Genomic DNA, 27,790 nt, shown 5'->3' on the forward strand with positions numbered 1-27,790 from the left:
AAGTGTGAAAGGGGACTAAATTGGACAGCCAGATTTCAAGCCCACAACCTTGCTACTTTACTATCTACATCTGTAGGATTCCCACGATCATCTTCTGTGGGCCCCCCATTGCAGTCTGAAGATACAAGATATACATGATGAAAATAGGATCTTTGTATTCACCACAAAATCCTTTTCTTGAAGTCCACTGAGGGACACAGGTGTAACCATAGGTTATACAGTTTCCTACAGGAAAACGTGACAAAAAAACAAAAACTTCGGGGTGTTCAAAAGCAGAACTGAGAGGTGGGCAAATGCAGCAAACAAAAGCCAACTGCCCAAAAAAAACCTAAGGTTTTGGCATGCACCAGATTGGTAGGAGCCAAAGCAGTTTCTAAATTTAGAAGTAATAGCAGTGGACCGAGTCTCCTCAGGTGCTAGCTCAGGCATTGGATTCTGAGTCATCAGCTGCTGACACCAATTCTGAGGTAGAGGATCCGATGATATAATAAACTCTAGGAGCAGAGTGCAAAAAACTTCAGGGTGCAGACACTGGCACCATTGCGAGTCTCAGGGTAGGAGGCAAGGCTCCAGATACGCATGAAACTCAGACAACTGCCAGCAGGTGAGGGTCAAATGGCTGGAGTTGACCGAAGGTCCCTGTAGGTGGGCAGCAGAAATGGCTCTACAAAACGAAGTTCCGTGTGGCACTCAAAGCAGGAGCAGCCATGGGGAGAGGTTTCTTCGACATTGCATGGTGGAAAAGAGTGCATACATTTTTTTTTTAAAGGTGTTAATGTGAGGCTTTCTCCCTGGTGTGGAGAAAGCCTCTCGAGGGGGGCGAGCAGGAGTGTCAAGACGCCCACTAACACACAGCTCCTTTCTCTATATGCAAAGTAGAGAGTATCCCGACTTGCCTGCTCGCCCCAAGAGGCTTTCTCCACACCAGGGAGAAAGCCTTGCATTACGGTGTGGAGTTACAGACAGAAGAACAGGAAGTGAGGATTTCTCAGAAGAAATAAGGACATTTAAAAGCAAAATCGTAGGATGAGGTAAGTGAAGGAGGGCTGCCCTAAGGTAAAGGAAGCTATTTGGGGGATTTTTTTTATTTTTATCTTTACAACCCCTTTAAGCTTGTTTAAAGCCTGTCAGCAGTTTGCCTAAAGTCGCAATCAACACTCCCATCTGTGTTCAACATTTACAAACTGGAACTGAATGGTACTTTAAAGCTTCAATATGTAATGCTAAAAGCCATGCAAATGCTTTGTTAAAGCTTGCAGTTCATAATGCTCTTATACAAGCTGAAGGCCATGTGAAACAGGCCTATGGCTTTCCATTTGAAATCGCTTACAAATTTTCCTAATGGCAGCCTGTGCGGTGATCACGGGTCAATGAGTACAGAAGCTTTGTGAGCCACTGACATGCCCTCATCTCCCAGCAATATAACAAATCGCATTTAGCGAGCAAATCAAGTTTTCCTGAACCCCTCCCTCACACAAATGCCTGTTGTACACTTCTGCAGCTAGAGCCAAGAAAAAAAGGTTCCAAAAATTAGTTATTTGGGGGGACATTTGTACTAACCTGGCAATTTAGGGTCTCAAGAAATGTCAAGGTTGTCTATATCAGGATTGATCTATTTTCAAATATACCATATAGTTTGCAGGCGCTAGGTTTAGGCCCCTTCCACACTGGGGCGTTTTTCGGGCGTTTTGGCTTAAAAAAAAAAGCCTGTAAAGCGCCTGAAAGAAGCCTCATCTGCAATCCCAATGTGAAAGCCCGAGTGCTTTCAGAGCCCTTTCACACTGCCAGCGCCCAAAAAACACTGGTAAAGCACCGCTAAGACCCTAACGTTTTAGGGCATTTTTGCAGTGCCTCAGTGTGAAAGGGCAAGGCGTTTTTACAGCGCTTTTAAATTCATTTCAATGGAGAGGGGCGTTTTTGGAGCGTTTTTTTCAGCGCCCAAAAGCTGCTCCAAAGATGCTGCCTGCAGGACTCGGTGTGAAAGGGTCCATTGAGATGCATGGAGCGTTTTATAAACGTTTTAATATTATTATACAGGATTTATATAGCGCCAACAGTTTACGCAGAACTTTACAATATAAAGGGAGACAAAACAGTTACAGTACAATAACATACAATAGGATTAAGAGGGCCCTGCTCAGAAGAGCTTACAATCTAATAATAGCGCCATTTTTAACGCTAAAACGCTGTAAAAATGCTTCAGCGTGAAAGGGGTCTAAATGGTGATAGGTCTGAGGAATAAAACATACCAGGAGAGACTTCAGGAACCTAATAAGTACAATATTGGGGAAAGAAGAGAAAATGGGGCAATACATGAGATTTAAATTCATAAAAAGCTTTAACCGCTTAAGGACCGCCTCACGCCGATATATGTCACCAGAGCAGCCCGGCTGGGCATAAGCACGTACAGGTACGTTGCCCTTTAAGAGCCCAGCCGTGGGTTGTGCGCTTGCGACCTGGTCCTGAGCTCCGTGACAGCGGACCCTATTGCCGCCGGTGTCCCGCGATCGTGTCACAGAGCTGAAGAACGGGGAGAGGCAAGTGTAAAAAAACCTCTCCCTGTGCTTCCTAGTGAGCCTGTCACTGATCGTCCGTTCCCTGTCATAGGGAACGACGATCAGGGACATCACACGCCAAGCCACGCCCCCTACAGTAAGAAACAAAATTAGGGCACAGATAACCCCTTTAGCGCCCCCTACAGGTTAACCCCTTCACTGTCAGTGTCATTTTCACAGTAATCAGTGCATTTTTATAGCACCGATTGCTGTAAAAAGGACAATGGTCCCAAAAATGTGTCAAGTGTCCGCCATAATTGTCAGTCACGCCAAAAAAAAAGAAAGAAAAAAAAAAGCTGATCGCCGCAATTACTAGTAAAATTTTTTTTTATAAAAATGCCATAAAACTATCCTCTATTTTGTAGACGCTATAACTTTTGCGCAAACCGATCAATAAACGCTTATTGTGATTTTTTTATCAAAAATACGTAGATGAATACATACCAGCCTAAACGGAGGGGGAAAAATATATATATATATATATATATATATATATATATATATATATATATATATATATATATATATATATATATATATATATATATATATATATATAAAAATGCAGGAGGTGATCAAATACCACCAAAAGAAAGCACTATTTGTAAGAAAGGGAAAAAAAAAAGGGTGCCACGTCGCACAATTGTCAGTTAAAGCGACGCAGTGCCGAATCGCAAAAAGGGGCCTGGTCCTTTAGCTGCAAAATGGTCCGGGGCTGAAGTGGTTAAATAAGATTCAGTGGGTCAATATTTTCAATAAAATTAAATGTTCAAGAACACAGGACATGCCCTCACATGGACAGGAAAAAAAAAAAAGTTTAAAACTAACCTTAGAAAGTATAGTGGATGCCTGGAACCTACTTCCAGCAGAGAGCGTGTGCCAGGCAACAGTCAATGAATTTCAAGATCCTTGGACCATTACACCAGCAGGACCTCATCCACATAGAAGTGGGGATGCACAGCTGAATGAAATATGTGGCTGGAGTTGCACCTATGGGGTACCATTCAGAAGCTATCTGAATGAGCTGGATTTTATAAAACTTAAAAATGAACTAGATAGACCAGTTGAATAAAAATTATTATTATAACCTGCTAACTGTACTAGACCTGTATTGATAGCACCAAGACATTTTATTTTTACATACATATTTACATTTGTTGGCATCTAATAATTTCCAAAATAGCCCAAAGGAACATACCTTTAAATTTTGTCCATCAAAGGGTAAAGATCCACTGACTAAAGTGTAAAGAATAACTCCTAAGCTCCAGACATCCACCTCGGGCCCATCGTACTTCTTCCCCTGGAAGAGCTCCGGGGCAGCGTAGGGCGGGCTCCCACAAAAAGTGTCCAGTTTATTTCCAACAGTAAACTCGTTACTAAACCCAAAGTCTGCTATTTTAATGTTCATATCTGCATCCAGTAAAAGGTTTTCTGCCTGCAACACAAAGAAAATATCATATTTGTAGTTTACAACCTTTATTGGCCAGCTTATTATACGTTGACTGTACGCAGTTGGGCTTTAATTCTCAGCTGAGATCTCCCTCCCTCTTTCCCCCTGTTCTGTGCTGGAGTCGCTTATTCAGTGCCCACTGCACTGTGGTTGCAGTGTCACCAATGGCCCCCAGTCATAAGTAGCTGGTGAAGCATGCTTCAAATCAGGTTTTCGCTGTGACAGCCAACCAGTGTTTATATGACAGGGAGGCCCATAGAAAGCCTCCATTACTAACTTTTAAAACGATCAGCTCCGCTAGCTGGAAATAGTTCAAGATTATATATAAAAATGGAATGAAGTCTGCCAGCTTCCTTAAAAAAATAAAAATGCATTTCTAATAACTTACGTTAGCCAATAAAGGGCATCACTGAAACGAACTTTATGCCAATAGTACAATACCAGCTTGCCGACTGTCACATAGGAGTACGGTGGCAAAGCAGCTCTTCTGCACTAGATCACGTACTAGATAAGTGATCCAGCACTTACGCATAGTGAACCTGATCCTCCTTTTGAGGTCCTGCTCTTGATTCTTCTGTCTGCTGTGGGGGGGCAAACATGCGGGCTTGAGCCTGAGCTGGGCTGTGTAAGTTTATTGACACACACAGTGCAGCTCAGCCACACCGTATGCGATGTATAGGTGGGAGGGGGGAGATACTGCTACCGGGAAATGTTTCCCTTAAATTGGTTCTAAAAGGCAGAAGGTTTTTTTTTTTTTTTTTTTTTTTTTTTTATCTTAATGCATTCTATACATTAAAGCGGTGTTTCACCCTGCAGAACAACTTTTTAGCATAAGATTAGGCATAGTAGCGTGAGCTACAGTATGCCTGTCTTAATTTTTTTATCCCCATACTCACTGTGTAATCGTACATAGAAGATTCCGACTGCCCGCGGGGAATGGGCGTTCCTTTCAAGAGGGAGGGTGATTGACGGCCGGCTCTGGCACGTCACACTCCCCGAAGACAGCCCGAGTAGGTCTCTGCTCTTCACGGCGCCTGCGCACAGACTATGCGCAGGCGCCGTGAAGAGCCAAGCCTATTTCCGGAGAAGCGTGACGCGCCAGAGCCGGCCGTCAATCACCTTCCGTCTGGATTGGAACGCCCATTCCCCGCGGGCAGTCGGAATCTTCTATGTACGATTGCACTGAGTACGGGGATAAAAAAATCAAGACAGGCATACTGTAGCTCACGCTACTATGCCTAATTTTATGCTAGAAGAAAAAAATATTTATTTTTTGTATAGGGTGAACCCCCGCTTTAAGAAAAAGAAATACCCTCTGTGTGCAGAAGCCCCCCCTCAATACTTACCCTGAGTGCCATCTCAATCCAGCAACGCCCATAAGACTCGCCAGGCCAGGACTCTCCCACCAGATTGGCAGAGACAAAAGTGGAGTGTCATCGGTTCCCGCTGCCGTCAAGGTATGTGAGCCAATGAGGAAAGGGTAGGGGGGCAGAGCCGGATAGCAGCTCAGGTGCCCCCACAGCAAGCTGCTTGGACACGCGGCAGGGGGGAGGGGCCAGAAGGGCTAAAGAGGGACCCGAGAAGAGAAGGACCTCTGCTTCACTGTGCAAAACCACTACACACAGCAGGCAAGTATGACAGGTTTGTTATTTTTAAATAAAAAAACAAGATATCACTTTAATGCGGGGGGGGGGGGGTTATTAAAAGGCTAATAAAATGTCATGCCATGTTTACAACATTGAAAACAAATCAGCCCTTTTTGCAGCCAATCACCTTATGAAATGTTAGAGAGTTACAATAATGCAGTCTGATCACTAGGGGGAGAGGTCACTGAGGGAATTCTTCCTCCTGCCTGCAGAACAATAACACCACCTTGCCTCAAACTCACTCATCTATTAAAAAAATATATATATAATAATAATAATAATAATAATAATAATAATAATAATAATAATAATAATAATAATAATAAAACCTTCAGCAAGGCTTAGAGTATAAAAAGCAGGTAGCTTTACGTACCTTGAGATCCCTATGAACAATGTGTTTTTGATGACAGTACTGCACTGCAGACACGATCTGCAAAAGAGAAACAAATGTTACTTGTAGCTTGATTATTCTCACAGAATCCTGAAAAGACTGCAAAGGGCAATTCCAGGCAAGTGATGAAGCTGCTTTATTGAACTTTGAACAAGTGTACCTTTAAAAATGTCCAAAGATGTCACACTAGGATAAGTGACACTTTCACAAAGGCAACAAACAGCAGAATGATAAAATACCCTACTTACCCACAACTTGTACTTATTCCGACCACAAATCTTGACATCCAATATACTAAGTATACAGTGGTAAAAAGAATTGTTTGATCCCCTGCAGATTTTGTTTGTCCACTTACAAAGAAATGAAGGGGCTATAATTTTCTAATAGGTGCGTTTTAAGTGGTAGAGAGGGAATATTAACCAAAAATACAGGAAAAAAAACATGATACAAATTAGAGGTGCACCGAAATGGAAATTTAAGAACCGAAATTAAAAGTTCAGTTTGAAACCGAAAAATACTTATCTTGGCCCCCCCCCCATTTCAATTTTCTGGCGGCAATTGATGGGGCACAGTGGCTACGTGTGATGGGGCACAGTGGCTACGTGTGATGGGGCACAGTGGCTACGTGTGATGGGGCACAGTGGCTACGTGTGATGGGGCACAGTGGCTACGTGTGATGGGGCACAGTGGCTACGTGTGATGGGGCACAGTGGCTACGTGTGATGGGGCACAGTGAGGCTGCATTTTATGTTTTTTTTGCTAGTAAGAGAAGGCAAGCATGGCTCAATAACAAACGTTTTTTTTATCTGCCATTTTTTCATTAACAAAGCTAAGGTGTGCCCCTAACAGCCGGTCCACACAGGGGCGACCTGTCAGGCGACTCAGCCGCCTGACAAGTCGCGGTCCGCAGTAGTCAATGGAACCGTTCTAATAGGAGCGACGCAAGTCGTTCCGACTTAGAAAAAGGTTCCTGTACGACTTTGGAGACGACTCGGGGCAACTTGCATTGACTTTAATACAGAAGTAATTTTGCAAGTTGCCTCTCAAGTCGCCTTGCCGAGTCGCCCCCAAAGTTGTGCCGCCTGTGTGTGAACTGTCTGACTGTTTTTAATCTGCAGGGATTACAGAAACAAGTGCCGATATTGTAAATAAAATAAAAAAAGAAAATCAGAACACACATTGTAAATGACTCACAGTTGCTATTTAGGGAAAATACACTCAAATCACACTGAATGGCTGTGCACGTCTCCTACATTGTCTGCAGACTTTTTTTTTGAGGCAAGGGGAAATATATGTTTTCAAGGGAAATCTTTCCATATTACACACCTGCCGGAATTTGGATCTTGCTTCCTTTTCCTTCATTCTTCCATGTGCTACCAAATAGTCAAACACTTCCCCTGCAGAGGAAATGGAGGAGAAATGAGAAAATGAAACAGAAGTAAAATCGTCTGCTGTATTACACATGAATGTACACAGCCCTCCATCTCAAAGCCCAAGCGTAGTTATAAAATAAATAAAGGGGAAATGCTCTGTTACAATGTGGAAAACTGTTCTGTGGTTCTGCTTGTTTATCAGAGCTCAGTTCAAAAGCCGTCATCTGATAGTATGGGGGGTGCATTAGTGCATATGGAATGGGCAACCTTCACATCTGAAAAGGCACCATCAATGCGAAAAGATAAATTCCAGGTTTTAGAGCAGCATATGCTCCTGTCCAGATGTCGTCTTGAGGGAAGGCCTTGCATATTTCAGCAGGAACATGCTAAACTGCATCCTGGCCTCCCTGCAGTCCAGACCTCTCACCAATTGAAATTTGTATTTTTTCTTCAAGATACTAGGGCTGCAACTAACAATTATTTTCATAATCGATTAGTTGGGCGATTATTGTTTTGATTAATCGAATAATCGGTTATTAATCTTTAAAAAAAAAAATGGTAATTTTGCTGTGCTTTGCATTTTTGGGCCAATTGGTTGTTGGGCAGTTTAAAAAAATACATGCTTCAGAGAGGCCTCATCTCCTTGGTTTATAGATTCTTAGAGTCAGTGACAGAATCTACTTTAGTGAAATATAGAAGGGACTGGCAGCGAGAGTTGAATTTAGAAGAGGATACCCTGGACTGGGTCAAAGGATGGCAAAACATGCGCAAATGCACTAAGTCTCTGACAGTTAGAGAAACGGCAGTTAAACTCTTGATGAGATGGTATTACACCCCCCTTCGACTTGGTAAAATGTTTCCGCAGGCTTCCTCGACTTGCTTTAGGGGCTGCCCACAACAGGGTTCCTTTATTCACCTATTTTGGGAGTGTGAGAAATTGTTACCCACCTGGACGGCAGTGCGGGAAATGATTGACGTGTTGGCAGGGGAACAAGTCACCCTGACCTTTAAACACTGCTTACTGTTCCAAGACGTTAGTGATACTCCCAAACATATGGTTAGGTTGATACACTCCATTTGTATCGCGGTTCATTGGGCTATTGCTCTTCACTGGAAAAAGCAAGTGGTCCCTTTCGCTCCTATAGTTACTCGAATAGACCAGATGATGCTCTCAGAGAAAATTTTTCATACTTTACATGATACGATCCCAATGTATGACGCCAAATGGAACCCATGGTTTCTATATAGATTACAGGTATAACTGACCCTGAATTTAGTTTATTATGATTTGTTTTTCTTTTTTTTTGTGTCTTGCTCATTTCTGGTATTTATTTTATTTCACTTTATTATTTCCAAATGGGCATTTTTCCTTCCTCTTATATAATATTTTCTTTCCACCTTGGCGTAGGCCACATATGTTGTACGGGTTTAGTTTGGAATACTTCCAGAGTATTTGAGTTCTGATTCCTCCCAGGGCCCTGGGTAGGAGTTTATATGATATTCCTTTTGGTTTTCAGACTGGATGTATAGTTTTTATCATGCATACTTTGTCAATGCTGCTTAAACCACTTTGCTGTATGTGTTCACCTATGTCTTCGGTATTTACCGAGTGTTTTCTATTTCAAATAAAACTATTTGTAAACAAAAAAAAAAAAATACATGCTTATCTGCAGCTTTTCCATTGCGGTACAGTATAAGAAACCAAAAAAACAAAATGGCACTGTTTTTTTTTTTAACTCAAAAGTCCTTGCCCTTTCCAAATATGTAGCAGCTGAAAAAAATCATGGATGTGAAACCATGCAAATGAACTGTAGTGTGTTTCTGCAAAAAACACAGAGGTGTGACCCAGGCCTGAGATGTTTGGTAACATAATGGGGGTTAAAAAAACAAAAATTAGTACAAAAAGAAAATAATCGCTACTGTAAGGGGTATATATATATATATATATATATATATATATATATATATATATATATATATATATATATATTTTTTTTTTTTTAATTCAATTATTCTTTATTCATTTTGTTCCGTACAAAAAAGATATAAAAACATTTTGCATAACATGTATCCTTACATAATGCACTTCTTTATTACTACTACTATTTCTCCTTTTACCTGTGACCCGTCCCTCCCCCTTCAGATTTGTATCCCGAGTACACACCTACACCTTTGATTTATATTTTACTGTTTTACACATTCCCCTTAAGTTACATTTTTAACCCCAAGAGGTTGCAATCCCATTCTCTATTACCTCTCTCCTTCGCTAATGGCTTGCCCCGCTGATCTTTCTTTTATTCCCCTTATCCTCTTATGGTGGACAGCCCATTCTCCTCAACCACGGCTCCCACATTATTTTAAATTTGTTGAAATTACCTGGTCTGGTTAGGGTTACTTTTTCTTTTCATACTGTAGCATTTATCACATTTTCCCATTCTGCTGATGTAGGCGCATTCTCTGACTGCCACTTTTGTGCAATCAGTTTTCTAGCTTGAAACAAGCACCTTATAGCAACTACCTTACTTCCTCTTGGCTCAAAACTCTCATCTAGACATCCCAGCAGACAAACCAATGCCTCCAGCTCCAAGTCCAACCCAAAAGTGGTATTTATGATCTCTATTACTTTGCCCCAATACTTGTGTAACTTTGGGCACCTCCACATATGTATTAGGTCGCCTGTGATTTGGCATCTGGGGCATTTATCACCTGTTTTCCTACCAAACTTAAATAACCTCTTTGGCGTATAGTAGACTCTATAAAACAGAAATAGATGGGAGGCCTTCTGCGACGGGGCGAGTGGCACCAAATTCCCTGCCGCTAGTATCTGTTCCCATTGTACAGTTGTAATTTGGCCTACATCCACCTCCCAACTCTGTTTGTTTTTTTCCAGTCTTTCTCCCCCTAAGAACCCCTCACTAATCTCTGCATATAAATCTGAGATGATTCCCTTGGAGCTCTCCGCTCCAATTAGGCGTTGAAGCTGGGGGATTTTCTGTCCTCTTACCAGGCCAACCCTAGATTGTGCCTGTAGGGCATGTCTTACCTGCAGATAAGTGTAGAATAGAGAATTTGGTAAAGCATGTTCATATTTTTACTGTGGGACAGTAAAAGTAATATTTACAGTAGCGATTTGATCTTTTTGTACTATAAAGGGCTAATTTTAGTTTTTTTAACCCCATTATGTTACTGGCCGATAAAAAAACGATTAGGAAAATGGTAATCGATTCATTTCATAATCGATTAGTTGTTGATTAATCGATTAGTTGTTTAGATCTCCGCCGGCACCCGCTGATCGTTCAGTACACTGACAAAATGGCATTCTGCCTATGTAAACAAGTCAGATTGCCATTGTCAGTACAGAAGGCATGGATCCTGTCTTCTTGTAAAGAAGAAACACTGATACATGTCTTCCACTAGTAAAGGCACCTCCCCCACTACACTGAAACATTACCTAGGCACACAGTTAACCCTTTGATCGCCAGTGTTAAAGCGGAGCTCCACCCTAAAGTGGAACTCACGCTGATCAGAACCCTCCCCCCCTCGGGTGTCACATTTGACACCTTTCAGGGGGGAGGGGGGTGCAGATACCTGTCTAAAGAGCTTCGGGTTTTCTCTGGGCATCTCCCGTTGTGCTCTGGGAACACTCGGCTCCCAGAGCATAGCGGGAGCCAATCAGCGGCGCAGCGCAACTCGCGCATGCGCCGTAGGGAACCAGATCACAGCCCTGTTTCCGTTGCTGTGATCTGGTAATGCTTTTGCTGTTCATTTAATAAAAGACAACCTGCACGGTTTTTGGAGTGCGGCCATCCATCCTTCATTCAACCTTTATGCTTGCCTAGTGCACCGCCAGCACCCTTGGAATCCTGTACCAGTGCATGACCATATAGTAGACCCACCTGGAGCGGTGACTTTCTTTCTTCTATTCGCTTCACTTCCTGGTTCCCTCACTGAGGATGGCGGGGGGAGCAGCAGAGAGACGAGCGATCGCTTGTCCTCTGCTGCAGATGGCGCTGGACTCCAGGACAGGTAAGTGTCCTAATATTAAAAGTCAGCAGCTGCAGTATTTGTAGCTGCTGGCTTTTAATATTTTTTTTTTAGTGACACATCCGCTTTAATCCCTTCCCTGTCATTAGTACAGTGACCGTGCATTTTTTTTTAGCACTGATCACTGTAATGTCATCACTGGTCCCCAAAAAAGTGTCAGGTGTCCAATTTGTCCACTGCAATATCACAGTCCTGCTATAAGTGACGCTGCACACAGCTGCTGCCCTGTACCAGTAAAACTGCTATTGGGGGGGGGGGGGGGGCAGCAAAGGGTTGATACTGGCTAGCAACAACTTTAACACACTTTATATAAAACATGAATAAACCTTGTGATAGTGAAGAGCAGAGTGAGTTGAAACACATAGCTATATGCAAAGATCCGTCTGGAACATGGACCAGAGAAAAGGTAGCAGCGCTGTGTGTTTTTCTGTTAAAAATTCAGAAGATTGGCTTCTGCATTTTACGTTAAGGAGGAGCAACTCAGCATGCCCACAGTATTTGTTTGGGGACAGACTCCCTTTACTTCATTCTGGCAAGTTAATCTGAACAGTTTTGAACAGGTAAACGGTTACACGCCCAAACTGTAATATTTAATATTTGGTTTTGTGGAAGGTGGTTTCATAGGAATAGTAAGTGTTGCTGGTCTTTAAAGCTGTGATCACTCATTACATACTACTAATCCCGTCCTTATTAGGAACATTTGAAGGTTACGCCTAAAAAGCAAAAAATTTCAGAACATGACCTTCTGGCTCTGGCACTTTCCTCTGTAAAATAAACTTCCTCTCCCTGTACTTCATTAACACCGCTGACCACATACAGCACACAGAGCACTGCTGCCAAGCAGACATATTTACAAGGGAAACACCATTTCACAAGAGCACGGCAGAGAACAAAAAAGTCGGCCGCTAAAATGATCACTTCTTCTGCACCAAGGCCTATAGAAAACTTGGCAATATTCAGTGCATCCGTTTTGGTGGAACTGCAAGTCCCAGCATTCATTTCCAGGTTCTAGCTCTACAAGAGAAGATGCACAACACAGAAACCAGCACAGATAGAGATTTTGATTTGATCAATATAGAACTCCAGAAACAAAGCAAAACATACTTACCTGCTCTGTGCGAGGGTTTTGCACAGAGCGGCCCTGATCCTCCTTTTCTGGGGTCCCCCCGGTGGCACTCCTCCTCGAATGCCCCCACAGAGTCACATTCCCTGGGGGGACCCGTATAGATGCGCTCCCGAGTCCTGCTGCTGCATCCATTGACACAGACAGCAGGACTTTGCCCCACCCCCTGGTCACAGAATTTGACAACAGCGGGAACCAATGGCTCCTGCTGCCATCAATCTATCCAATGAGGACCCAAGACAGCGGCTGGAGCTGCTGGGTTCATGCTAGTCGCCGAAACAAGCAGATTCAGCTGGAAAAACACTCCTGGAAGCTCTACAAAAAAATAATAAAATAAAATTCTTCTCCTAGACGCTGAAGCTCACAAAAAAGCTGATAGCTTAAAGTAGTGCTTGAACATTAGTGTGCATGTATACATAGGATAACACTATTTGCAATAGTGTGCATGGAGCCCAATGTTTTTTTGTATTTCACTTTGTAATCCTGGGAACAACACTCCCTGTCCCCGGGTAGCTACTCTCATGCCTCCACTGTATATGTGAAAAGAGCCATGGTAGTCACATAGGTTGGCCTTTAAACACTGGCCATAGATTTTATTTTTATTTTCCTTTGGCTAAAGGCTAAAAAAGAAACAAATTCCTTCAAACCGCACAAGTGTATAGAGGAATCTTCCCACTGGGACTTTGATCAGCAGGTGCAGCCAGCGATCAACATTTTCCAACAAGTCCATTCAACAAAAAGACCATTACTAGTAAAAAAAATAATTGTATATAAAATTAATAAAAATGCCATAAAACTAAATCGCATATTTTGTAAACGCTATAACTTAAAGGGATTGTAAAGGTAAATGTTTTTTCATCTTAATGCATCCTATGCATTAAAGGTGAAAAAACATCTGACGGTACGGCCCCCCCCCCCCCCCCCAAACTACTTACCTCACCCCTCGAAAGTCCCGCGCGCATCCCCGTGATTCTCTTCGGTTCCCAGCCTGGCCGTTGATTGGCTATCACATCCAATGTGTCAATCACATCCAATAACGCACCGGAGGGGCGGGGTCGAGTGATACAGTCGGCGGCTATGCCCGCCGCTGTATCATGGGAGCGCACCCGCAAAAGCTTTCCACTATGCAAGCTCTCTCGCATGAAGGTGGAAAGCTCTTGCGAGGAGGAGCCGAGGGACCCCAGAAGACAGGGTTCGGGGACACTCTGTGCAAAACGAGCTGCACAGTGGAGGAAAGTATAAACATGTTATCTTACAAAAAAAAAAAAAAAATGTACTTTAGTGTTCCTTTAAGTCAGTGGTTCTCAACCTGGGGGTCAAATTAAGATTTGCCAGGGGTCACCAAATCCTGGGCGGTTCCTGAAGCCTGCACTGTTCTCCCAGGAAGGAGGATGATAAAAGGGGGAGGAACAAAGAAAAAGGGAGAGAAAGGAAAAAAAGAGAGAACAAGAAAGACAGTTAGAGGGAGGGATGGGGGGGGGGGAAAAAAAACAAGGAATTAGGATTGAGAAAGATGAAAGGGAAAGAAAGGAGAACCAAGAGAAAGAGTGGTACATCCTAAAATGTACTATAAGGGGTTTTAATACTGTACGAGTGGAAGGCACTCGGAGTGCTAAATGTCCATGGGTTAGGGGCGCAAATTACTTTTTTTGGGTGCTGACAACCCACACTATGAAAATAATTTTACTGTCAGGGGTCCCCACAACTTGGGAAATTTTATCAAGGGGTCACGGCACTAGAAGGTTGAGAACCACTGCTTTAAGTGTTTAAGGCACATGCTCTGAAGGTCAGGCACTGTAAGCCGGACCTTCAGAGCGCATGCGCCAGTGAGGTTTATCGGCTGCATGACTCTGAATCGCTCCTAAACTGCGCAAGTTTAGAAGACGGTCACAGTACCTACAGGTACACCTATAATAAGTGGTGTAACAGTTTACTACCACTTTAAAATAAATATCCTAACAAGGGGTAGGCTTGAGAATTTTGCTCCCATGTACATTGGACTGCAATGTACCCCCACTGAGACCCATCCATACAAAGCATGTTGTCTGCAACAAAAGCCCAGGCTCATATTGGGTTAAATGTACTCACCGCCACTCGCATATTCCATTATCAAGTAGAGCGTTTTCTCAGTTTCAATAACTTCAAATAATTTAACTGCACAAAAGAGAGAAAGAAATAAACCTCATTACTTTTTTTTTTGGTTTCTACTGGTCTGCAAAGACAGTTCAGATAAAGTATTGCACAACACAAGATGAAGTATTTCCAGCTGTTCAGGGGACCAAAATATAGGAAACAAGCTATTTTTCCTCCTAGGTCTCCACAACAGTACAAAACGCAACAATACATTCTCCACGCAGAGGGGGGGGGGGGGGGGGCAAGCTGGTTTTCCAGCAGTAATACAGAAGACAAAGCAAAGATATGCAGTGTGACGGTATCGGTATGATATCCCCGTCAAGCATTCCCTCCTCTCCATACAAGAACATCACAGGATTCCCCACACATGAGTCAAGACTGGATGCTGGAACCAAGACACTTTATTGACACAAAAACTCAGCTTATATGTGGTTACAGCCTGTTAGGAACGCCCCCCTCACACAGTGGGGTTTCCCATACAGATTATAGGAGACAAGTCGGAGCCGACCATGCAGACACATTTCTTTAGATAAAGACATCACTGGAGTTAATTACTACACTGAAGCAATCAGAATAATTAACATACTACTTCTCTAATCATTTAGCCTGATGATACAATACTCATCTTTTAAGGGTAAACACAGATCTTCTTTACACAACACAATAGATCAATTAACCTTTAGAATAGTGAGGGGACATTAGCACGTCAATAACCTGTCAGAGGAATGAATCACACATGAAATTCCTTTCTACCTCTACAGACATGGCAAGCAGGGAGCAGTACACTGAGACATAGGCAAATGTATCACATGCAGCATCCGGGGACTTAACTAAAACTAAAGGGAAATTATGAGTAAGGGCTTTTAATTAATCCCCTATGTTTGCAGAATGGGATTTCCAGGAAACACTGGAAGGCCATAAACTAGGCTCACTAACTACATAAATGGAGGCAGCTGTACACTAAACACGTATAGACGGGAACTGTCAGGGTACAACAGGGGCAATGATTAGTAACTCACAGCAGCCAATCACAAGTTTTCATCCACTTTTCCAAAACATCTAGAAATAAATCTGAGTGGATGTTATGAGCTCCATGACATGCCGTTGCCCTTTCAATGCCTTAAACACAATTTACATGAATGTAAACACTGAGACACCCTGTTCACAATGAATGCGGCTTTAATATCGCACACGAAAAAGAAAATCATGAGAAAAAGGGGATAATGTCTGCAAGATTACACACTACTTTAATCAATTTTGTTCAGGTGATCAATCACATCAGTAGAGAACAGTTGTAATGAGAGGAGGAAGCTTTATGCTGGCCATACGTGGGTCAAATTCCAAACGATTAAAACAAAAAAAAAAACAAAAAAAAAAAAAAAAACACACCACACCCCTGAAAATTTTGCGATGCTGCCACCATCGATTTAGAAAAGCGACAAACCAAGCCTTTAATTTGACCTTATGTGACGGACAAGAAATATTTTGGCCAGGAATCTTCTTTTCTTTCCAAGTCACAGATCATTCACATTTTTTTTTGAATACTGTATTTATTGGCGTATAACACTCACCTTTTTACTCTGAAAATAGACGGTAAATTGTGCCTGCGTGTTATACGCAGGGGGCTGTGGAAAGTTTTTTTCCCTGAGACTTCCATCTTAAAGTTAGGGTGCATGTTATATGCCGATAAATACGGTATATTTCTTGCACAATTCTACCATCATTGATTAGAAAATAATTTGTTTTTCCAAAAATTTCCAACATTTCCGATCAACCAAATTCTATGCCCGCACAAAAATTGTTTCATCCTCTAAAATCAAACGATTATTTAAAAAAAAGGTAAGATTTTGGAAAAATGTATCTGAATTTGACACGTGTATGGCCGGCCTTATTCCTTAACCCCTTGCCAAAATGACCATTTTAACCCATGCAGTTGGGGGGGGGGGGGGTTTTGGTTAAATTGAACTTCCCCATGACACTCAATGTGTGCTCTAGGTTATTGATCCCCAATTGCAAAATGTTATTTTTTTTTTAATACTGGGGCAGCAATTTCCACCAGAGTTTTTTCACAGGCACTGTACTATGAACACTCACCTATATTAGGATGATTTAAAATCTTCATTATTCGTACTTCCCTGAATAGCTGAAAAGAAAAAAGAAAATCAAATTAAAATACAGTTAATTTGGAAACATACTCGCCATCACAAAAATTATGTATAAAAGATACGAAGCTCCCATAAAGTAATGCCCCGTATAGTAGAGATGCACCGAAATTTAGTCCGCTGAAACATATTGGACAAAAAAGGTGTTACCGGCATTTTGCCGATAAGAGAAAGTTGCAGATAATTGCACCGAAAACTCACATGATTTTGCACAAATTTGCCACCATTTTACTGTGCTTATGGTGTTTTTTATAGGTCATGTTAACCATGAAAAAATGGCATGAAAAAACATAACTTGGGTGCGTTATTGATATACACCCCAAGGCTTCCTTCCTGCACCCCATACGTGCTACAACCCTCACTGTACAACCCCAAGGCTTCCTTCCTGCACCCCATACATGCTACAACCCTCACTGTACACCCCAAGGCTTCCTTCCTGCACCCCATACATGCTACAACCCTCACTGTACCCCCAAAGGCTTCCTTCCTGCACCCCATACATGCTATAACCCTCACTGTACCCCCAAAGGCTTCCTTCCTGCACCCCATACATGCTACAACCCTCACTGTACCCCCCAAGGCTTCCTTCCTGCACCCCATACATGCTACAACCCTCACTGTACCCCCCAAGGCTTCCTTCCTGCACCCCATACATGCTACAACCCTCACTGTACCCCCAAAGGCTTCCTTCCTGCACCCCATACATGCTACAACCCTCACTGTACAACCCCCAAGGCTTCCTTCTAGCTCCCCCATACATTCTACAACCCTCACTGTACAGCCCCCCAAGGCTTCCTTCCTGCTCCCCATAAGCGCTACAACCCTCACTGTACACCCCCAAGGCTTCCTTCCTGCACCCCATACATGCTACAATCCTCACTGTACACCCCCAAGGCTTGCTTCCTAGCTCCCCCATACATGCTACAACCCTCACTGTACAACCCCAAGCCTTCCTTCCTGCTCCCCATACATGCTACAACCCTCACTGTACACCCCAAGGCTTCCTTCCTGCTCCCCATACATGCTACAACCCTCACTGTACACCCCAAGGCTTCCTTCCTGCTCCCCATACATGCTACAATCCTCACTGTACACCCCCAAGGCTTCCTTCCTGCTCCCCATACATGCTACAACCCTCACTGTACACCCCAAGGCTTACTTCTAGCTCCCCCATACATGCTACAACCCTCACTGTACACCCCAAGGCTTCCTTCCTGCACCCCATACATGCTACAACCCCCAATGTACCCCCCAAGGCTTCCTTCCTGCTCCCCATACATGCTACAACCCTCACTGTACACCCCAAGGCTTCCTTCCTGCACCTCATACATGCTACAACCCTCACTGTACACCCCAAGGCTTCCTTCCTGCACCTCATACATGCTACAACCCTCACTGTACACCCCCAAGCCTTCCTTCTAGCTCCCCCATACATTCTACAACCCTCACTGTACACCCCCCAAGGCTTCCTTCCTGCTCCCCATACATGCTACAACCCTCACTTAGGATCCTTTCACACGGAGCGGACCGTTTGTGTCCGCTCCGTGTGTCCGCAAAAGCTCAGCGGGGATCCTCCGTAATCCCCGCTGAGCTGTCGGCGGATAGGGCGGTCCCCGCACACAGTGCAGAGACCGCCCTGTCTCTCCTCCGCTCTCCCCTATGGGGAATCGGATGAAGACGGACAGTCTGTCCATCTTCATCCGATTCGTTCCGGCGGACGGAAGAAAAATAGGGTTTTCTTCCGTCCGAAAAACCGGATCCTGACGGACGCGGATGGTTGGACGTTAGCGGATGCTCCATCCGCTAACGGACGCGATCCCATAGGGATGCATTACAAGTCCGTAAACGGACTTGTAATAAATGGACGAACGGTCCGTCAATGTGAAAGGGGCCTTATCGTGAAAAAATGACATGTGGGCCTCTGCAGGAAGAACATTTTAATGCAAGACCCCTGCTCTATAGTATTGTTCTTACCTCCTCCAGCTGGCAGCTACATAAAAGGTCATATAGGTAAGGGAACGGGTAGAGGAGCTGGGCCACAACAGACCGTAATTAGACATTCCCAGAAGATGGGGGCGGGGGGGGGGGGGGCTGTGCTTGGCAATTGACTTTCCCTGCAGCAGGCAAATTTGCTAGCAAGTCAATAAAAAATGTTTATGGAAAGAAAAAACACTGTTCTGTGTTTTTACCTGCAATTTAGGTTGATAGGGTGTCTTTAGGAATGTTGTGTGGGCATCCCAGAATAATCAATCACCCTCAGCAAACTCTGCACACATGCCAAAGGTCAAAAGAGGGCAATGCAACAAGGCGGCAGAAAGAACAAGGTCTTTAGTAAAGATAGACATCTCCTGCTGAACCGGCTGAAATTTGAACTATATTTGGGCAGGCTGAATGTATATTTGGGCACAACCAGCCTGCCAGATTTTAAATGAGATGATTGCTAGCGGCTGTTCTAGCTGCTAGCAATCCCTGTTCCTCTGCCAGGGGGAGCCATCCCTGCGGGGAGAATACAATGGCTCTGCGGGAGAGATTCCACCATCAAAACACTGATAGAAAAAATCCCTCCGTGGCTGGCTTAACCCATAGCAGCCAGTTAGATTTTATTTTCATCAACCCAGGCCGGTCAGTACAATGAAAGACTTGATGACAGCATGTTGTGCTTTACAGCACTTTGCCATATTAAATACGGTCATGTTTTCGGTTTTTACTACATCAGACAAGAACGCTGAAATTTATAAGGGACAAGCCATAAAATTCCTAGCGGAGCATTCCCTTAGACTGGAAGGAAACAAGTAGTGCAGCTTATATGGGATCAGCATTCTTCTCAGTAATTATAAAAGGACAAATGACATTCACATTGTGAAAGAACTGCACAACCCCGCTGAATGAGGCACTAAATTTAGAACAAAAATTATCTCCATTAACTGTCAGCTGATTGATGCAAGATTTAAATTATAAATGAGATGCCCGACTTCCTACCCGCCCAGCAGCCCGAGAGCAGCTACAACCTGCGATTCTGCAGAATAAGCCATGCACGCCAACTGGGCACTATTCTGCATACGTCTAAATAAAGGAAATACTGACGCAAGGCGCTTATCCTCTACATTTAAATGCATCTCCAAGCAGATAACAAAAACTACTACTCAATCTGGTAGAACATTTACAAACACACACACACCCCATTTTGCAGAGGTAGTTTCTCCTTCACTGTTGTGCACGGATGAGGTGGGCACCGATTAGCGGTAATGGTAATTAGGACACTGATTATCAGTTCAGATATTCCTTTAACATACTTGTGTTTACATCCTGTGATCAGCGGTCATTGGCTGATAATGTGGTAAAGGGCCGCTGTGATTGGCCCTTTACCCCAATCTGTGATCAGCTGAGTCCGAAAGACTCAAAGGGCGTGCAGGCAGCATATACCGTATATACTAGAGTATAAGCCGAGTTTTTCAGCAAATTTTTTTGTTGTGAAAATGCCCTCCTCGGCTTATACTTGAGTCACCTTTTTGCGCCTGATCTCCCGGACATTGGGGACCCAGTACCTGGACCCCAAACTTGGCACACATATAGCCCCACTCTTCCTCTACATGTGTGCAAAGTTTGCTGTATGACCTACGGCCCGGGAGCACCCATTTTTCAAAGCCGGGCACCCCTTCTATATACTCCAATGTTAAAACGCAAGTCGAGGCAGGGACACAGTGAGGCAGGGACACAGTGAGGCAGGGACACAGCGAGGCAGGGACACAGTGAGGCAGGGACACAGACACCCTAGGCTTATACTCGAGTCAATACGTTTTACCGGAGAAATTACCGTTTAACATGGGAGTCTATCGAAGGGGTGCCCGACCTTGAAAGATTGGTGCTCCCCGGCCGTAGGTCCCCCGCACAACAAACGTTGCACACTTGTATAGGAAGAATGGGGCTATATGTGTACAAGTTTGGGGTCCAGGGGACCTACGGCCAGCCGGTCCCGGGTTCCCAAAGTCCGGGAGATCAGGTGCAAAAAGGCGATTTGAGTATAAGCTGAGGTGGGCATTTTCAGCAAAAAAAAAAAAAAAAAAAAAAAAGCAGAATAACTCAGCATATACGGTATATATAAAAATGTATTTATATATCGGTCAAGGAGCAGCCTGAATTTTCTGTTTCGGCACCAAAATTTCCACTTGGCGCATCTCTGTTATAATAAATTGTGAGACATCGGATATGAATTCAAAGTCGAATCGCAAAGCTACTGATAAGTCTGCTTTAAACAGAACAGTGTGTGAATACCTAATCTGTAGACTTCGCTCTGAAATTGCGGGATTTAGCACAATTTCTACTATCAAGGCGTTTTTTGTTTTTTTCATGTGACACAATGATCCAGTGTCTGCTTGAATGAATGGCTTCTGCATGCCAGGCCTTCACCAGTGAATCATCCCATCCTGCCCACACTGGTAGTTACCAAAACACCTTCTGTTTCCCCACTTCAGCTTAAGAGGAGGATTACCAGCTGAGAGAGAAAAGAACAGCTCATCACAATCTCTTACCACATATAACAAATTAAAAAGAATAAGCAAATTAGTGCCGAAACACTTCTGAATCATATAGAAGATAAAGCAATGCTGAACTGCTCAACCTTCTTAGCAAAAGTTCCAACAAAGACCAGACATGAAATGGCACAAATTTCCTGCACATTTTAGGAAGATATGTACACAGACCGACAAGTTGCGTCACCTGTACAGGTCTAAAGCATGGGCACCTCTGGAGGAGCCCCTATCTGGGAGGGTTCTCAGTACAGAGAGGCTCTGAAATTATATTCAACCAGAGAAAGAAAAATTGCTCAAATACCCCCATCACCACAGTCCCCCCCAGCGGAGCCACTGTGTTCGAGCAGCAGGGAGCCTTACCTGCCGGCAAAACATCACGATCAATGCTGGCTGCTATAACCTCCAGCAGTAAATCGCATTCAAGAAATCCAACAGGCTGGTTGTACTTAAGTCAAATCAATGGATTGACTTCAACCAGCCTGTGCATAGATGAAGTCTCAGCTGGTCCCTTTGACAATCCAATATAAAAACGTATCCCCTTCCATGCTGCCTGTCTGCTGGCCATCCATTTCCACAACTTCCTGGATTTCCTGCATGCTTTAGAGCAGGGGTCTCAAACTGGTGGCCCTCCAGCTGGTGTAAAACTACAATTCCCATGAGGCATTTCAAGGCTGACCGTTCCAAGCATGACTTCCACAGGCAGAGGCATGATGGGACTTGTAGTTTTGCAACAGCTAGAGGGCCACCAGTTTGAGACCCCTGTTTTAGAGCATGGATATGCAATTAAGGTTAAGGCTTACCTGTAGGTGCTTGAAATATATCCTAAACCTACACGGTTTAAGATATTTGCAATGTTCACGAATGATGCAGTCTTCTGCGCATGCGTCGCCTTGAAAGGGCACGCTGGGGTCATGCTGTGACTGGCGGCTCCCGCGCACATGTGCGGGAGTGACGTCACATGACTCCGGCCAGTCACAGAGCCGGAGTTCGCAGCCCCAGAAGGAAGAGGGGTGAAGAATGGACGCTCGCTGCCAGCGTGGAAGATGGGGACATCGCAGGCTTCTACTGCAGGTCACATAATGGGCTACTATGCGATGCATAATAGCCCATTATGCTTTACCTTTGCAGGGAAACAAAAACAAAGTAAAACCCATCAGGGTTTACGTCCTCTTTAAATACGGATAACATGACGTGGACCTATACTCCAGTGTTAATATACAGCGACGTTACCAGGCAAGGTGGGTTGAATAATTACCAAGGGCTCTGTTGACATCCGCCACTCCATAGAGCAATGGCTGGTCTGATCGGGTCCACCTTAAAAACTTGACGGGGAGACCGGTTGGGTCTATCCGTGTGAAAGGGGCCCAAGGCTTCAATCACATCAGCACAGTCAAACCTGTGTAGGACACTGGACATTTCATAATGCATACAAAACCATATGATGGCATTTTAAAATGGTGCCATTTATACCATTTACCTGCGTTTAGGTGCAGTCCGTTTAGCTGCATTTAGACCAAATTTAATTTTGTGTGTCCAGGGCCCAAACAGACACCGTAAACACAGCTAAATGCATGTAAAAGCAGCTACATGCAGAACATCTAATCTTACAAAAGGGATTCATCAGCAAGGCAGTGCAAAGCACAAATAATTTGCGAAAAAGTAGTAAATCAAAAGAAACCAGACTTTTGTTTTCCACTTTGTCCACCACACATATATAAACGTCCTAGAAGAGAGGTGGTTATACCAGGCCCTGGTATGAAAATATAAAGCTGGCAAAGCTCTTTCAGATAAATGTCAATGCAAGTTACCGTGTTTGGTGCTTGAAATGCCTCTAAATGCATTTTCTGGGGTTCCAGAAAAGACTAAACTCAACTGCCTAGAAACAACTATAAACGTGTACCGATAAGATCAGAGGAGCGTTCAGGAGCAGTTGAAAAAAAATGCCCAACTGCTCCTAAGCCTCCATGCACACTGGACGCTAAAATAATGTTTTAAAAAGAAAAATAGCTTTGCAGGGAGTCTTTCAACATTTAACATTTTTTTGCAATAGCGTTTCAGCTTTTTTCCACATTTTGTTTTCAATGGATCAAAAAAAAAACGTGTTTGAGGTCAAAAACCGGTACTTTGAACGCGATTTTCAGGCGTTCAAAAAAAAAAAAGCCCATAAGCTCCACTGCTAATTAAAGCGGGGGTTCACCCTAAAAAAAATTCTAATAATACATGGACCGACCTAGGAGACCGCCAGTATGCGGTTTGTGTTTTTTTTTCCCCCCAACATACCTGTATAGGGTTATTTTCGGCCCCCGGCTTTCCCTCGGGAGTGGGCGTTCCTAATCACAGGCTGCGATTGACGTGCTTCTGACCGGCGCATACTGCGCGTCACGAGTTGCCGAAAGAATCCGAACGTTGGTGCGCTTGCGCTGTATAGAGCCGCACCGACGTTCGGCTTCTTTCTGCAACTCGTGACGCACAGTATGCGCTGGTCAGAAGCACGTCAATCACAGCCTGTGATTAGGAACGCCCACTCTCGCTGGGAATATTGAGTGACAGGGGAGAAACTGCTGCCAGGCTAAGGCAAGGATTGCCAATAAAAAAACAATGGATTAATTATGGTCTCTGTCTGCTAGTTTAGTTGAGCCAATGTCCAAATTTAGGATGAACCTCCGCTTTAAAGCTGAAAAACGTCCATGTGTGCATAGACCAACAGAGTGGAGTTTTTTTCCCCCCAAAGCCCATAAACACCCAAACTCTAATAAACTGCAGTTTATCAGCTCCAGTAGGCATGGAGCCTTAAAAGTGGATGCAAACCCCAATTTATTTATTTTTTGGTCACAATGTACAGTATAAGATTTCCTATCTGTGCCCAGTCTTGCCACACAGTTAATCCAGCTCTGAGCAATCCTCTTTTATTGTTCAGTGAAATAAAACAGACTTGCAGAGAAAAACCTTAGTCCGTTCCGCCCCCTTGCTGTGAGTGACGGGTTACTTACATATTTCATGCACTAGTTTAATCAGCTAAAACGTATTGGAGATTTAGTCAACTAAATTTGACTAAAACAATGGCAGAAGACTAAAAATGGGACTAAAACTAAAATGCCATTTTAGTCAAAAGACCAAGACAAACTAAATCGAAATTGGCTGCCAAAATTAACACTGCTGGAGAGCAACTGGTTGATCATGAGATCAGAAATGCCATGCGTTACTACACTTTATAAAACTCACAAGGAATAGAACACTGCAGTGTGAATATTCAGTTCTCTCACTAGTGTTTATACAATCCACTCATGTCCTCATTGATCTCCTCCTGAACACATCGTTTTCATCAATCGATTGCACAAACTGCTGGCGTCACTTGAAACCTTTTTTCCTAAAATGTATACAGTACGAAGAAGCTCTCTTCATACAGTTGGACTCATTTGCAGAAAATTCTTCAAATCTAATAACCGATCTAAAGCCATCTTTTCCACATTATCTCACTTCCTGCAGTACCCCATGTTCTAGAAATTTGCTCGGTCGGGCAATACGAGATGAACAGCTTATAAAATATTAAAAGAGACAATAAAGGAAGGCTGAAGACTAGAACTGATTGCCTGCACATTTATTCCCAAATGCAACCTCTGAAAAACTTGAGCATATATTTTCCATTGGTACGAAGCCGCCAAAAAGGGTTTTTCAGAGCAGCACTACAATGGTATGAGCAGTGCTGCTCATCTACGAAAACATGTGGCTGCCTGTTAAAGGGGACTTGTGTACATTTGGTAGTAATATTACACAACACAGCCTAGAAAAACATTTCGGAAGGTACCTGCTGAAATTCGCTCAGTGGGTGGCCCCGACGGCCACCTCCCGTCACACTCCTCAAGTTAAAAATCGAAGCAGTCAGGCAGAAAATGGCCAGCTGAAAAAAAGAGCTGCCAGTGGGGCCGACTGTTAAAACACAATAGGCATAGTGTGAGGGTAATCAATATCAGTTGTTTATGTATCGTGTGGAAGGGAGAAGGATAGTTTTGCTTTAGACACCCACATCAACTTGCTTGTAGAAAAAGAAAAAAAGAAGCAGCTACAAATACTACATTTTAAAAAAAGGACACTTGCTTAAAGCGGGGGTTCACCCGTACATAAAACTATTTCCCCCTAGATGGATACTCGTTTTGTCTAGGGGAAACGGCTAGTTGTTTTAAAATATGAGCATTACTTACCGTTTACGAGATGCATCTTCTCCGCCGCTTCCGGGTATGGGCTGCGGGACTGGGCGTTCCTATTTTGATTGACAGTCTTCCGAGAGGCTTCCGACGGTCGCATCCATCGCGTCACGATTTTCCGAAAGAAGCCGAACGTCGGTGCGCAGGCGCAGTATAGAGCCGCACCGACGTTCGGCTTCTTTCGGCTACTAGTGACGCGACCGTCGGAAGCCTCTCGGAAGACTGTCAATCAAGAAGGAACGCCCGCTCCCGAAGACCCATACCCGGAAGTGGCGGAGAAGATGCATCTCGAAAACGGGTAAGTACAGCTCATATTTTAAAACAACTAGCCGATTCCCCTAGACAAAACGAGCATCCATCTAAGGGGATTTTTTGAAAAAATTTTGTTATGGGTGAACTTCCGCTTTAATCAGGGGTCCAGCGCCATCCTCACCCAAACTTTGGCAGTCTTCGGGTGCCCAGCATGTTTACTGTGGCCAGCTGCCCACTACACTTTGTGAATACTCCTACAGCCTTCTTGGACCTGTACTGAAGGGGGGGGGGGGGGTTGTGTTTTGGTGAGAAGTCAAACTTCGGGTGGATCGTTGTGGAGATCTGACCAGGATTGGGAGCAGGTACCTTTTAAGACCAGGTACCTGTTCCCCCACAGGTAAACAGAAGCAAGCTCTGTGTAACCCTGCAGAATGAAATTCATCATTTCTGGGGATCGCTCCGCCTCCAATAACACAACACTAAAGCCGGCCATAGACTGCAAAACGTATTTTCTGCAACCATGACTTTCAGAAAAGAAAGTCGCACGATTCCCCCATCAAAACAGACAATACTACCAGGGGAAGAGACATTGTATTCTCCCGGCGGAGGGGGTGGGGAGCCATCCCTCCTGGGAGACAACAGTGACTATTGCTAGCGGGTATAGCAGCTAGCGACTGACAAGAAAATCCGGCACGTTGGTTGTACCCAAGTTGATCGATCAATTTGATACATTCAGCCTGTCCATACACAGTTAGAATAGACTGATCTTCGGGCGGCCTAAGGAAGATCCTTCCCGTGGATTGAAAAAAAACTGTACCAGGTATAGCAAAACTTCCCAAACAAAATACAATTTTTTAGCTGCTCATTTGAAGTTGAAATATTTTAAAGTCAGACCATTGTTTTGGTCCTCACCAAGGTCATGACTCTGAAGGAGGTAAAGATCAAAAATCGTAGTCTGGCCGTAATCTGTTTGTTGTCTTTCCCACAGTGTTCAAGCCAGAGGAAGGATATTCAACTTGATGTAGAGCGGAAACTGAAGGCTTCCTCCACCGACAAGGAGAAACGTAAAAGTGCTATGAAAATCTAAGGTGTATTTGTTCTCTTGACCTAGCAGTGCAGAAGCTGTTGTATTCCCAAAAGTTCTGTTGGCGGGGTGAGAAAACCCGGCCGTACAAGGATTAAAATGTGGACGGTTCAGCAGGGATCGGTAAAATTTCAATCCATGTATGGGCAGGCTGGTTGTACTAAAGCTGATCAACTTGACTTGTCCACAACCAGGCTGTTAGAATATTTTCTCCAGATCAGTGCCGGTGGAGCCAAATCGGTGTATTCTGACAGCAGGGAAGTCTCCCCACTGTCAGAATAAAATAGCACAGCTGGAGTGATTCCCCCCATCCACAGTAATAGCGCGTACACACGACCGTTTTTCATCACGAGAAAAATGCAATTTTTTAAACTGGTCGTGAAAAACAGTCTGTATGCTCCAGAGCATTTTTTCTCAACGAGAAAAATGTCCGATTTTTCTTCTTTTAAGAACCGTCCGATTTTTCTTCTTTTAAGAACCGTCCGATTTTTCTTCTTTTAAGAACCGTCCGATTTTTCTTCTTTTAAGAACCGTCCGATTTTTCTTCTTTTAAGAACCGGCTGTATTTTTTACGTTGTGAAAAATGGCTGTGTGAGCGCTTTAACGAGGGGAGGGGGGGGGGGGGGGGGGGGGACACACATGCTCAGAAGCAAGTTATGAGACGGGGAAATAAGCAAAAGCAGCCCAAAGGGTCGCGCCATTCAAATGGAACTTCCCCTTTATAGTGCCGTTGTACGGGTTGTACATCACTGTGCTTTGCTTGACAGTCTTTTTCACGAACATGTGTATGCAAGGCAGACTTGAGGAATCGCGACAAATCACATCGAGAAAAACGTTGTTTTCTTC

The 27,790-nt window shown here is 43.8% G+C and overlaps 1 protein-coding gene across 11 annotated transcripts in view; it reads right to left on the reverse strand.

Annotated features, from left to right (window-relative positions):
• MARK3 (microtubule affinity regulating kinase 3) overlaps nt 1-27,790 on the reverse strand; it is a 108,135-nt gene that overhangs the window by 45,139 nt on the left and 35,206 nt on the right. For all 11 annotated transcript variants that reach the window (XM_040333697.1, XM_040333694.1, XM_040333699.1 and 8 more), the window contains exons 4-8: nt 16,810-16,858; nt 14,671-14,736; nt 7,369-7,439; nt 6,025-6,081; nt 3,754-3,990 (exon numbers count right to left, since the gene is read on the reverse strand). In XM_040333697.1, coding sequence (XP_040189631.1) covers nt 3,754-3,990; nt 6,025-6,081; nt 7,369-7,439; nt 14,671-14,736; nt 16,810-16,858 — 480 coding nt within the window. The remainder of the gene's footprint in view (nt 1-3,753; nt 3,991-6,024; nt 6,082-7,368; nt 7,440-14,670; nt 14,737-16,809; nt 16,859-27,790) is intronic.

The sequence above is a fragment of the Rana temporaria genome, chromosome 13 (genome assembly GCF_905171775.1).
Source record: "Rana temporaria chromosome 13, aRanTem1.1, whole genome shotgun sequence".
Lineage (NCBI taxonomy): Eukaryota > Metazoa > Chordata > Amphibia > Anura > Ranidae > Rana > Rana temporaria.